The sequence below is a fragment of the Arachis ipaensis genome, chromosome B06 (genome assembly GCF_000816755.2).
Source record: "Arachis ipaensis cultivar K30076 chromosome B06, Araip1.1, whole genome shotgun sequence".
Taxonomy (NCBI): Eukaryota; Viridiplantae; Streptophyta; class Magnoliopsida; order Fabales; family Fabaceae; genus Arachis; species Arachis ipaensis.
Window position 1 is genome coordinate 175,162 of NC_029790.2, and position 13,778 is coordinate 188,939.

The window sequence follows — 13,778 nt, forward strand, 5'->3', positions numbered from 1 at the left end:
CAACCATCAAATAAGTACAGTTGGGCCACAACTTCTAATGTCTTCTAGTCTCTTCTCTATATAATATGTACCCAACAAAATTTAGAAGAAAAAAAAAATTACACAATTCATTTATATTTTTTTATTCTAATTAACATTAATTAAATTCATTTACACATAACCTAAATTCCAAATATAAAAGATATCACATGCATGAAGGAATCAACTCTCTTGCTAATTCATATGACAAGGTTTGGTCACATATATTTGGCATCTGAATATCTCTCATGTTCCTGTGTGAATATAGATATTTCGAGGTATAGCTCGTTCTACTATCGCTTGAATTTGCTTTCCTGGGAATGAAAGTGACGAACATCATCTTCTTGTGAGGGCGGCAGCGTTGGGCACATGTAAAGAGACTCCAATGCTCAAGTAAGTAAGAGTGTGAGAATATTCAAAATGGAAATAGAGTAAATTGCGTACCTGTGACAAAGTTGATCACTAGTATATATGGAGTTACCTTTAGGTAGTTATTTGTATCTTGTTCTTTGGTTTGATGAAGTCTATTTACTATTATTCCAGTTGTTGGGGTTGTGGTGGTTTGATTAGAGAGATTTTCGGGGGAGTTATCCTTAGTGCTCCAATTCCGAGGTTGTTGGTGTGGGCCATACTTTGGGTAACGGATCATAGCCCCCAAAGTTGATCTGTTTGGGATACCGAACTATAAACAGGTTGAGCTTTGACGAAATATAGTTCGGAATTGGAGCTGGTAAGAGCCCCCAAGCTCAACCTCGTTTTAGAGGTTATTCGAAAATAGAAGCACCTTGATGGTTTGGCGGTAAATTGAATTTTTATTGTAAAGTGTGAATTTTTGTAAATGTGAGTTTTGTTTCGTTGGTGAGAGAAAATAAATAAAGGGTCACGTTGAGTTAATGCGCTTGGGGAACTGGAGTAGTTTCTAAACCGTCAGTATAGTGCACCGTGCGGAGTTGGACGGTTTTGTTTTGACTTGGGTCTTCATTGTTTGAATTTTTAGTGGGTTAGTGGGTAAAATTTTGTTCTTTTCGTTTTTTTCGATTTTGACTAAGCTTTTTGTGTTGGGGTTATTTGCTGAAGAATGGACAGAAGAGGTTAGTGTTCTTTTGCTTTGTATTTCATTTTCTCTGAGTTTGTTTCTTTTTCTTTCGTGATGGAAAAGGAGAAAACTGTTTCAAAAAAGAATGCCAAGGGTCGAGGGAGAAAGGCTGTTGTTGAGGATAAAGATAGGCTTGTTGAGGAAGTTTTTGTTTAGAATCCCCGTGATCCCTTTCCTTGGGTTGCTGAGTCTGTGACGAAGTGGGTTTTGATTTTTGTTGATGAGAATAGTATCTCTCAGCTAGGTCCCTTTCCTTGGGTTGCTGAGTCTGTGACGAAGTGGGTTTTGATTTTTGTTGATGAGAATAGTATCTCTCAGCTAGGTCCAGTGTCATCTTGGGTTAGGGATGGTTCAGATATAAAAATAAAATTTTTGCCATGCAATATTGCTGACCGTGTGTATCACCGGGGCAAGGGTTTTGAATTTTTCTTTATGTACAGTTGTGTATTTGTTGAGTTTGGTGTCAAGTTTTCGTTTTCTGAGTTTGAGTGAGGGGTGCTGATGCAATTGAAATGTGTCCCCTCGCAGTTACATCCAAATTCCTGGGCGTTTGTGAGGGGGTTTGAGGTATTGATGAGTTGTCTTGGGGTTGTACTATCATTAGAGGTATTTTTTGCTTTATTTCAGTGTAAAGGTGTTAAGAAGGGTTGTTGGTTGAACCTGGCTAATGTTCCTGGCCGAGCTATTTTCAGCTTGTACAAGTCTTCGTATAAAGGGTTCAAGTCGATGTTTTTGAAAATTGGGGTTAATGATAATGAGTTTCCGTGGTATATGGATGAGTGCTTACTGGAGAGGTTTCCTTTATACTGGATTCCGAGGCCTAGACAGATACTGGGGCATTGCTGTGAGCATCCGCCATATGTCGTGACCTGCAAGGGAAAGAAAAGAAGAAAGCACAGAAAATATATAAAAAGATGTGTCGTGACCTGTGTGAATATAGAGATTCCGAGGTATAGCTTGTTCTACTATCGCTTGAACTTGCTTTTCTAAGAATGAAGGTGAGGAACGCCGTCTTCTTGTGAGGGCGGCGGCGCACCTGCAAAGGAATTCCAACGCTCAAGTAAGTAAGAGTGTAAGAATATTTAGAATGAAAATGGAGTGAATTGCATACCTATGACTTAGTTGGTCACAAGTATATATGGAGTTACCTTTAGGCAGTTATTAGTTTGACGAAGTCTATTTGCTATTATTCCGGTTGTTGGGGTTGTGGTGGTTTGATTGGAGAAATTTTCGGGAGAGTTATCCTTAGCGCTCCAATTCCGAAGTTGTTGGTGTGAGCCATACTTTGGATAACAGATCACCTCCAAACTCCAAAATGCAGAATTTCATATGGCGCTTAAGCAAAACATATTGCCCACATTTGCAAATCTTGAGAGACGTGCACGTAAGAATTTCAACTTGTGCCCAAAATGCTTGAGTAAAGAAGAAATTATCGATGCATTTTTGGTTGTCATGTGTCATATGTCTTTTTTGAGGTGTTATAGTCTTTAACTCTTGCCGATCCATAATCATCTTCCAGTTCAAACCCTCCCATCCTCAAGACAAAACCAATAACACTAGTACTAACATGCAACATGAAAAATAAATACCATGTATCTTAGAGTTTCATTAGCAATTTATACCGCATAACTTTAGAACTTGTTATTTGTACTGATTATGAGTAAATCCTGCATAACCTTATACATTGGTTACAAGTACAACCACCACTTTATTAATACAAACGAATACTCGCTAGTAACCCACCATGTAGAACAATAACAAAATCATTCAAGCTCATTTATAAAGGGACTCTGAGAAGAAAGAAAAGCTATGGGTTTTTTTATTATTATTATTAGAAACATCTTCAGAAATTCACACATTGAGGTGTCAAAATACTTTTTACATATACCCACTTCTTAGGTTTTTAGACCCCAAAATAACCTCTATACTAGAAAGATCATGTATTTAGCTAAAAGAGGAGTTATACTTCAGACAAAATCCTCAACATCACAACTACTGAACTACATGAAAAAAGTATGCTTAGACTTTGTTTTGAAAATGCTAACTCCCTACCTTCGTTAATGCGATATTTATATAAGTGATATGGCTGTTACAATCCAAGCATCATAACTCGGCATCACTTGTTACAACTCGACTTAATAAGCTATAATTCGGTATAGCGGTATGAATCTAGAATAAAACACCCGACTATACATCGTAATCTCCCGATCTAATCATAATGATTCTTCAATATCAACAACGGCTAGAAATATAGTCGATTTACGTCTTTCACCTATAAAAGTATGATCTTTCACCTCTCAAACTTATTAAAATTTCACAATACTAACTTAAATATCGGAGTGCTTTTTAGGGCTGCACATGGATCGGATAATATCCGCATATCCGTGGTAATTATCTGCATTCGATCCGAATTTTGCAGATATTATCCGATCCACAAAGCCATCAGATCCGATCCACAAATCCGCATATCCGCACATCACATATAAATAGCATAGCTTAAGAAAATAAACCTTAATGTGATATGAATTTTAGTGTGTTGTTTTATTAATTTTATGATATCTTGTTTTTTATTTTTTATGTTGTACTTCGACTTAGAATAATTAAACTTAAATCTTGTGTGATTTTTTTTTTGTTATTCAAAAGAACTTTTATTGATAATATTTTAGAATTAAATATGCTTAAACAGGTGAAAAATAATTTTTTTTTCTAAACAGCCAAATGGAATTTGAAAACATTTTTTTTGAATTATGCGGATATACCCGATATCCGATCCGATCCGATCCGCATTTTTCAATCCGGCCTGAAAAATTGCGGATATCGTATCCGATCCGATTCGATTCGTGTGCAGCCCTAATGCTTTTTGCAGGTTCACTTTCTCTTTTCTTCTCACTCTCCACGACGTGACATTTCTCTGGACGAAAAGCTCAAATTTCTTAAGTCTATAGCTTAGCGTTGGAGATTACAGCTAGCTAGGGGTGTGCATGGGTCGGGTGAAACCGGGTTTGATGTGACCCAGACCCGACCCGAAAATATATATCGGGTCTATTTATTAGACTCGAATCCGATCCTAGACCCGATGAAACCTATACACTTTCGGGCCACAATTATACCGGGTAAAAATCAGGTGAAAATCGGGCCGTTAACATTACATTACCTTGATACCTTTTTATAAGCTAGTATGTGAAAATATCCAAATTTTCAAGACTCCAATCATTATTTGACATGGTAAAATTCACTTAGAAAAATATAACAAGAACTAACTCTTCTCTAAAATTAAAGCATAACCATAATCAATACTAATATTGTCTAATAACTCCAAATATTTAAATCAATACAAATAACACAATATTATGCATTTTAAACATAAAAAATTAACCTATAGTCTTATAATAACTAATAACACAAAATATTAAGGTTTACAATACTTAAATTTCACATAAAAATAGCCATCATCCATCACTAATAACACAAAATATTAATTGTGTATTATAACCGAGCCACCGGATCGATTTCGGGTGACCTGAGTCATAACCCGATTCCGACCCGAAATAATGACCAGACCTATTTTTAAGACCCTTACCCGATCTTAAACCCAGTAAAATCACATCAAAATAACTCCTAAAGTGTTCAACCAGATCGAACCATACACACCCCTAAAGCTAGCACGACTCTCGGAAGCCAAGTTATGTCCCGAAGCCAAGTTATGTCCCGATTACTTACTCAAGAACAATAAATATATTCTAGTGTCTACAAATTATACATTATACATAATTTAGTCACCAAAAAAAAAAAAAATTATACATGTTTTAATTTTATAAAAAGGCGAATCCCACTTTTTGTCACTCATATTTAGACAATAATACAAAATATGTAGACATCATATAATTATCCTTTTATATAATATAATATATATAATTGTAGTTACTTTTTCACCAACTTCCTGAATCCTGAGCTGAAAAGACTTTGTCCACAGGTTAGATTTTTTGTGATCTTTATAGGAAAAGGGGCTTCAATTGAAGAAAATACGAAAAAGTGTTCACAAACTCGAAACCAAACATAAACCGTTTGGTGTGAGCTTCGTACTTAGATTAGAACGAACACACAAACACATACGGCGGGCCACCCACGAATTATAGTATATATATATAGCAGTAAAAATTAGCACGTAGTGTCTAACTCTTTGAACATGCATGTATGTGATACTTATGGCGGCATAATTTCATCCCAAACAATTAAACCAAACATAAAATTAAGCAACTTAATGGCGGTACATATAGATAAGCTAGCATTATTGTAACTTGTAAGGCCCGCCTTATTGTAATAAAATAGGAGTTTCAATTCTATGAAGTACTATTATTTATAGCTAGCTAAGTCACCGCACGCGCCACGGAAGAGGAAGCTTGCGTTGGGTGAATAACAAAACAGCAATAAGTGGACTTAGTTGAGTGTGCAATCTTCAATGATGAGCCTAGCTAGGTCTTGACGTTAGTTCAAGAGAGTTGGACCGTAGAAATTAACGTATTCTCTAGTTTCCCCAATAATACATACACACATACGAATACAGTAGAGCGTAACTATCTTGTACCATTCAAAAGGCATGTCAGATGAGGCATGCAATGCACGAACTCGAACCCTACTCAAATCAAATCTCCTCCTTTTATCAGTTGGTAATCCAATCCAATCTAGTAATTATCAACATCATAGATCATCGCGGCAGATACAATATCAAATCACCTACAATTACAAAAATACAAAATAATAAACTAAAAGCTCGCCTTTATTTGAAAATCTGGACCGCAATAAGTTAGCTTTGGTCATAAAGAGGGAACTACCGCACCCGTACCATGTATAACAAAATATCGACCCACAAATTCATCATTTTAATTTTAATAAAATATCCGGCGATTAAAGAAGCTAGTCTTAGAAGAAAGATGTAATTGAATTTCTTCTGTTTATTAAAAATAATAATGCGGTGGAAAATAATCAAATTCCCATTATGCCCCCATCACAATCACAATTCACAGATCGATGAATGATAGAGCTAGCAGGGGCTTCTGATGAAACCCTAGAAGCCAATGTATCGCAGAGATGGGAGTAATACAAATGAGAATTTTCCATGAATAAAGGAACACAAGAAATCAAGCAATGAAATCAAGAAATAGGTTTCCGTTTTCCAACACCAGCGGCTGCGAATAATTAATTAGTAAGATTGAATGAGGAGTAGTGAAGGACAGAGAAATTAAACTACAACACAAAAGAAAAAGTGGTCAATTAAACGCTTATTCCATAGAAACTTTTACATTTTACTATAATAACAACAACAACAAGAACATGCATATGATCCTGCAAAGCAATGTACATAAAGCAGAGAACAGTAGAGACACACTATTCATCAACGCAGTGAGAGAGCAAGTTACAAAGCGTGTGAAGATAGCTACCTTACTTGTTGGGAAAGAAGATAGATAGATATCAGGAGGGCTTTACAAAGAGAAGGCAACAGAACTCAGTTGGCAGCATGTCCACCTCCTCCCTCCGCTAAGGAAAAGATAGAAATGAAAGGAGGTGGACAGAATGCCAATAAACTCTGTAAGCAACTCTTTGCTAAACCCACATGATGACGATGATCAACGAAACTATTCTTCATTTCTTCTTCTTCTTCTTCCTCCTTAGTATATTATTATTGGGGTTGGATGGGGAGGAGTGTTGCCAGGGAAGGTACATAGTACATATACTTTAAGATGTGACGCGATACCCACCTCCATGGTAAATCCAGAGTGGAACATCATCACCTCCCTCTATTAATTATTCTTATAAAACCATCCATTTTTGTTTATCTTTCGCTAAAATAAAATATATAGAAAGAAAGAAGAGAACAAAATTTAAAGTCCCACAAAATAAAGGTTTTGATATATTTATTAAAATATTATTTTTATTTTACCTTTCAATTAATTTTTAATTAGTCAATATTAATAATTTTTTAAAATCTAAAATTAAGATTTGTAATTTAAAACTTAAAAATTAAGATAAATAAAATAATTTTTAAAAAATTGATTAATTAAAAAAATAACTCTTCATCGTTATTCATATCTAAATCAAGTCATTATTGGACAAAATTCATTTACAGACGTTTGTAAAGTCATGGACGCTTCTCCAATTAAAAAGTTAGAATATTGAATTAACTGATTTTTTCCTTACTATTAGTGAATTAATTAATTTAAATTAGTCGAATGATTTGCTCAACTGTTAAGTATGTTTAAGTAGATGTCAAAAAGTTCAATAAAAAAATCTTTAAAAAAATTAATATATTTCTTTTTCCCGAAAACGGAAAAGAGAGGAGACGTGAGTTGCTGGAGTAGCAGGGTGGAAAAGGAATGGTGAAAAGTAATGAGATTAGATGGTTCATTCCTTCGCTTCCCTGGAGAGAGAGAGAGAGAGCATATTTAGAAGGATCAAAGAGGATGAAATGCTGCAATGAATGATTTCATCCCTCGTTCTTGACGAATTGAAGGTAACAAGACCACTCACTCGTCTCTTCCATCAATCTAATCTTTTCCCTTCTCAGCTCAGCTCCTTAATCCCTCGATTCCGATGCCCACTCCTTAGTCCTTAATCCCTGTTCTTCATATACTTGATAACTTGATACTTGATACCTTTTGCCTTAACCTACTAAGCCAACTTGCTATATATTATACCAGCATACAAGTGGCAATAGAATTTTTTCTATTTTTATTTATGAGTAGTAAAAAAATCAAATTATAAGTTGTCCCGTATTAATTTAGATCAGTTCAAAATTTGATTCACCATTTTTTTGATTAAATCAATTTGTCTAGTCTAATTTTGACAAAAATAACATGATTTAATCAATTATATATATTAAATTTTGATTACTAAAAACGTTTTTAAAAAAAGACGTTTTAGGCGTCTTTATCTGAGTGGCTCCCTTCCTAATTACTATGATCCATAACATTTTTAATACTAATTTAACAACCATAATTATAATATTTTTTTCATAATCTTGCGACTATTTTGAAATGAAAGATTTGACAACCATAATTATAATATTTTTATCATAATCTTGCGACTATATTTTGAAAATGACAGATTTGCTAATGAATGTTTATATAAATGTATACTTGTCATCATCATACCTTTTCTCTATTATTTATCATTTTTATTTATATGATTTTTTACTTTTATGATATCTTCTTATGCATTCTTATTTAGGTGAAAAATGTTTTTATTCTCTTCATTATAAGAAAGTGAAGAAAAAATGTTTATTTGGGAAGAAATTTTAGCTTGTTTATATTAGCTTCTAATATATAGATGCTAATCTTTTATATATAGAAAAATCAAGCACAGTTTTTACTCTACACATACAAAGTATATCAAAAAGTATAATTTGTTCTGTTATGATGATAAACCATATATAGGTGAACCAAACAAGCGTACTTAATTTTATTATTCACATCTATGTAAGCTATTACTTTTTCATACCACTAATGTAAAAGTGGGAAATTAATAACAAGGAACAGGCGAATCTTTAAAAATAAAGAAGCGAGTGTGGAAGGAATTTTTTTTTTTATAAATATTTGAACAGTTACAAAGAATAGAAATGTATAACTCTTTTTGTTATTGATGATAATATCAAAGATAATACTAAGGATAATCTTCTATTTATATTTCGCTAAATTTTGATGTTTAAAATTGTTTTTTTGTCGTTCTACTTTATTGTGTTGAGCTCACTTGTTTAAAAAAATTTAAAAAATTATGACTACAAAATGAAAAAAATAAATTTTCTTTAGATCCCAATAGCACATTCCATTTGTTTATTTTTTATTATTTTACTTTTTTATATTATTATTTTTTAATCCATTTTTTAGGATTACTTTTTCATTTTATACCCTACCAAAAGAGGACAAATGTGAACCTACACCTCCAATCTAATATGGGATAGTGGCAGTTGAAAATTTTGTCCGACGTTTCAAAGGTCAATATACAATTATGCATCGATGAGTTGCTTCATTATTCAGGTCATGTTATGCTGAACCATTCTTAGATGTCTCTAATTTATTCAGAAAAAAAAAATTAAAGAAATTTATCTTTTCAATGGAAAATATAAAGGAAACAAGATATACATTTTTATATTCGTAATTTCCTATGGAAGTCCATTTTTTTCCCTTTTCAATGGCCAAAATTAATGGCAAAAGTTAATGATTTGAAGACATTTAGTTATGGAGTAATTTATCTAGATTGGGTTTAAGTATTCTATTGATTTTTATTATTTTATCAAAGTTTAATTAGATTTTTATTGATTATTGTCGTTTAATTTAAAATATTTATTTTTAAAATATTTTATAATTCATCTTATATCAAACATGAAAAATAATAACTTAAGCATTTAATTACAATTTTTTAAATACAGTAAAAAATTAATTAAAAATTTGATAAACTATAAAAAAACATCAATGTAGTAATTATGATTTGTAAGCACATTTTGCATTTAACTTTTGTCAAAATGACCTCCATCTATTACTCTATAACTCTTATATTTTACCCTGTAGATTAACGCAGATGTCCATAATTGAAATAAAAAAAAAAATCAATGTAGTAAATTAGTAATTATGATTTGTAAGCACGTTTTGTATATAACTTTTGGCAAATGATCTCCATCTATTACTCTATAACTCTTATATTTTACCCTGTATTACACATGCATACTTTATTGTACCATATATCATTGACTATGTATAGAAGAAGATTAAAAAAAATCAATGTAAAAATAACATGTCTATTTCTTAGGCTAAGTTAAACTTTCTCATTCACCGTACTTGATTAGTTGTAGGCTTTGATTATGTAGCGGTTATCCAATTTGGACCCGTGGTTAATTCATTAATCAATTTAAATAAGTATTTGAAGGTTCAAATCTCGTTTTTATTAACGAGTAGTAAATTACTAATTATTTCAAAGTACAAAAGACATTTGCTAAATTATTTGTCTCTATATTATTATTTCTTCTATATTTCTAAATACAACCATGTTGATTAGATATACACCAAAATCAATTATTAATATAAAATATATATTAAATATGAATTAATTTTAGTGTATTAGTGAGTACTAGTGCCATAAAACTAAATCCATGTAGTTTAATTTAATTAGTAAGTATATTTTTACACGGTTTGAAAAGGAAAGCTACCTGAAGGAGAGAAGGGTAGAAAAAAGCATAATATATATATTAGTGATGAAAAGAGCATGTTATTTTTGTTACAGAAGAAAGCGCGAGCAGAGATACTAGCTTATTGTTATAGTAAGGGATATAGAAACTTAGAAAGGAGCAAGGTAGGTATAGTTGAGCGCACATATGTAAGTAACTAAGTATTGAATTGTGATTTTATTCCCATGTATCATAATGTCTCTATGTTCTACTGCTTGCGCCATACAGCATAATTGTGGCCAGAGGTTGCTAGTTCCCACTGAGTGTGAGATGCAGATGGACACCATGAGGCACTTCCAATCTTCATGCACACCTTGTCTCCGATTATCGCTGAATATAGGTTTTGTTTCGCTTCCAATATCCTCACCGATGATCTACTCTCAATACCTTCACGCTTCCGTACATCAATCTGCACTTACCGCATGCATGCACTTTAATTTCTTACTCAACAACAACCAACAATATCAATAATGATTGTGCTTACCAGCTTCACTATCTGGTTACGAATGGAGTTGCCCCACTCAAACAAGTGGTCATAGAAAACTGTTGGTATCCCAGGATGAGTCAATATGTATGCATATCCCTGCCAAACAAGTCACACACAAACGATTTAATTAATATTATACACCCCTTCTGTATGTGTAAAGAGTTAAAAATTGACAAAAAAAAAAAAAAGGTACCTACCTCCATAATATGATCAGAGGGGAACGGCCAATGAGCCTGCTCATACAGAAAGTTGAACAAAACCATATATGTAAGTTCTCCATTTAGTAATTAATATATAGAAAACACTGGCGGGAAGTAAAGGCAGCACGATGTTAAAGGAAAGCAGGACAACTTTTCATGCTGATGCCAAAATTCTTAGCGGAATAATTGGAAAGGCAGCAGAATTTAATTACAGAAGGCATTTCTAACTCTGAGGCACCTTTTTTTTCTTCTTTTTGTTCAAGGCCAGTATCTTTTATAATTAGAGATGTTCTTGTGTGTGAATAAGTAGAGATTAAGAAATTGGAAATGCGTGGTACAGAACAAGAGACCTAAAAATTGTGAAATTGGCAAACACGAAAACACACTCTCCAGGAGTACCTGAGTGGAGCCAGTATCATGATTGTCCACAAACGTGACTGATCTTGAAGGCCACCATCCCATCACACCCGGCGGCTTCCCTTGACCATCACGCAGACGCCAAAATTCTCCCTTCACAGCTTCCTGCGTGCATATATATAATTGATATAAGTCCATCAACCGATCAAAATCAACATGCATGAGATAAAGGGCATGTGTGTAGGGGTGATAACCTGGAGAATTCCTTTTGTTGTGAAGTCAAATGCAGCTGAAAGCTGTCCAGTGCCATCAATCCAATTGATTATTCGCTGCCTATGGCTGTCTGTAATGCATCCATCATGCTGTTATTAAGAGTTCAATTCCGATCCTCATTTATATTTTAATTTTAACAAGTACAGTAGTGCATACACCCACCCTGGTTATAGTCCAAAGAAGAACCTCTGTAGTTGCAAGAATCCCAGTACTCCCCTACACAGAACAATGGCTTTGTTGCTTCGATATATTCTTTCACATATTTTGCTGAAAACCTGTGTATACGTACCAAATAGTTCAATTATTAACAATACATAGTCGAATTAACCAAACAAGGTTGAATAAGTTACCCTTTTGCAAAATCAAAACGAAAATCCTCAAAGCCTACGTTATGGCGCAGCCATCTTAGCCAACCTATGATATCCTTTCTCACAAAGTCTTGGGTGTGATCGATATTGGGGAACCCCTGGAATATGGCGCCGGTCTTTCTGTTGCCCTAAATATGGGTGGAATGCAGATAGAGAGATGAAATTAAAGTTGTTTTAATTTGTGATCGATATATTAGATCTCATTATGTAACTAATAATTAAGAAAGAAGCATTGAATTGAAATATTACAAGTCCACCGGTATCTGAAGTGACAGCACGTTCATCCCAAGAGAGTGGGATTCCATCAAAACGGTTGTAGATTCCTCCACGTCCCTGGGTGGTGCCAACACGATGATTGATGACAATGTCAGCCATGGATCTGAGTTTGTGTTGCTTCATCTTAGCAAGCAGAGCTTTCAAGTGATGCTCGGAGCCATAATTAGTGTTGAGTGAGTAAAGGTTCTGTGGAGTGTAGCCTTGAGGTGAGAAGGAATGAGTTGGTGGTGGCAACCAAACGGAAGTGAATCCAGCTTTGGCTATCTCTCCAACTTTGCTCTCTAGATTCTCCCACCAATTGTACTTGTGCGACTCCCAGTTGAATCCCTGCAAAGTGCAAACAAATTTCTTTATTCTTAGCTTTTATCTTCTCTTCAATCTCAATGCTAGCTACCTCTTGCTCTGTCTCCTCTATCTCCACGCTAATAAGCATACATATGTTTAGATTATTCATTCTATTAACTGTACCTGAAAGAGTATTTCCTTTCCATTCTTCAAAGCGGTACCTGCATGATGGTCAGGTCATGTGTATGCCGCGTGCGTTAACATACAAGGATTCAATCATATCATATCATCAAATAAACGACCTACAACTTCAACTAATGGTAGATAGCGCACATGAAATGATCTGTTTAATTTTAGGCACTACTGAAAACAATATGCATAAGCGCGCGAGATTAGAATTGAAGTTGGGAAAACATACCGATATCCTTTTGTTGATTGGTCTGATCATGTCCCTGAAGAAAAATTATAATTAAATAAATAAAGAATACATAATATCTCGAGAGTGAGAGAAAGAGAGGAAGGAAAGCATACAGTGTTTAATAAGCCCATGATAATGAGGAGGAGAGTGGCTAGGTAGAGATTAAAACTGCATGTGATGATGAAGACGAGTAAGAAAATGAATGAATTGAGGAGCATCATATATCACGCAAGAGCAGTAAGTTAAGATAGAGGCTTACAGATACACACTGCAATTGATCTCCCGATAATGAGTAGAGCTTTAGTTTGGAGGTCAAGGTATTTATAGTAATATACAACACCGCAACACAAAAGTCACAGCATTCGAGAGAGGGAGAAGATAATGGCGGTGCGAATCAGTATCAGATAATTGTGCCCACGAACACAATGGAATGCAATGCCGCGAGGTGATCTGAGGGAGGGCCGAATATCAATCAATTGAGGAATAAAAAAAAGAGGGTGGTGGGAGCGGCAAAGGGAATTGGGTGCGCGTGGGCACAGTAGTGAATTCAATTCATGTTGATGATTAATTGGCATGGCATCTTCCAGACAAAGCCAACACACTACGTCACCCCGGCACCACCACGCATCCACATCCAAATCAACGCGCTCTTAGCTTGTTCCATCTTTCCTATTCCCAAAGGCGAAGGCGAATTTCTTCTACACAAATTACAAACAAAATTACCCCAATTTTTTTGTTTTTTTTTTAATTAAAGATAGGCGAATTCCTTCTATGACATTTGAGTCA

The 13,778-nt window shown here is 34.3% G+C and overlaps 2 protein-coding genes and 1 long non-coding RNA gene across 4 annotated transcripts in view; 1 reads left to right on the forward strand and 2 right to left on the reverse strand.

Annotated features, from left to right (window-relative positions):
* The window catches only part of LOC107646233 (DEAD-box ATP-dependent RNA helicase 16), a 26,500-nt gene extending 20,808 nt beyond the window's left edge, over nt 1-5,692 (forward strand). For both annotated transcript variants that reach the window (XM_021103604.1, XM_016350432.2), the window contains exon 14: nt 5,679-5,692. In XM_021103604.1, the coding sequence (XP_020959263.1) occupies nt 5,679-5,681 (3 nt within the window). In that variant the 3' untranslated portion in view covers nt 5,682-5,692. The remainder of the gene's footprint in view (nt 1-5,678) is intronic.
* LOC110263068 lies at nt 5,520-6,944 on the reverse strand. Its single transcript, XR_002348061.1, has 2 exons — nt 6,553-6,944; nt 5,520-5,848 (listed from the first exon to the last, which is right to left on the reverse strand). It is a non-coding gene; the product is annotated as an uncharacterized LOC110263068 (long non-coding RNA).
* On the reverse strand, nt 10,327-13,677 carry LOC107645337 (probable alpha-amylase 2). The gene is made up of 12 exons (XM_016349345.2): nt 13,252-13,677; nt 13,106-13,160; nt 12,993-13,026; nt 12,758-12,795; nt 12,263-12,616; nt 11,996-12,141; nt 11,808-11,920; nt 11,627-11,715; nt 11,415-11,537; nt 11,013-11,048; nt 10,813-10,911; nt 10,327-10,737 (listed from the first exon to the last, which is right to left on the reverse strand). The coding sequence occupies exons 2-12, from the start codon at nt 13,121-13,123 to the stop codon at nt 10,537-10,539; spliced, it is 1,251 nt and encodes a 416-aa protein (XP_016204831.1). The 5' UTR covers nt 13,124-13,160; nt 13,252-13,677; the 3' UTR covers nt 10,327-10,536.

Bases quoted from the DNA above. Each gene is read 5' to 3' on its own strand.
- LOC107645337 (XM_016349345.2), bottom strand. The intron at 12,617-12,757 runs GTACAGTTAATA...TGCACTTTGCAG, and splicing joins GAAAGGAAATACTCTTTCAG to GGATTCAACTGGGAGTCGCA. The intron at 11,049-11,414 runs GTACTCCTGGAG...CTGTATGAGCAG, and splicing joins ATGATACTGGCTCCACTCAG to GCTCATTGGCCGTTCCCCTC.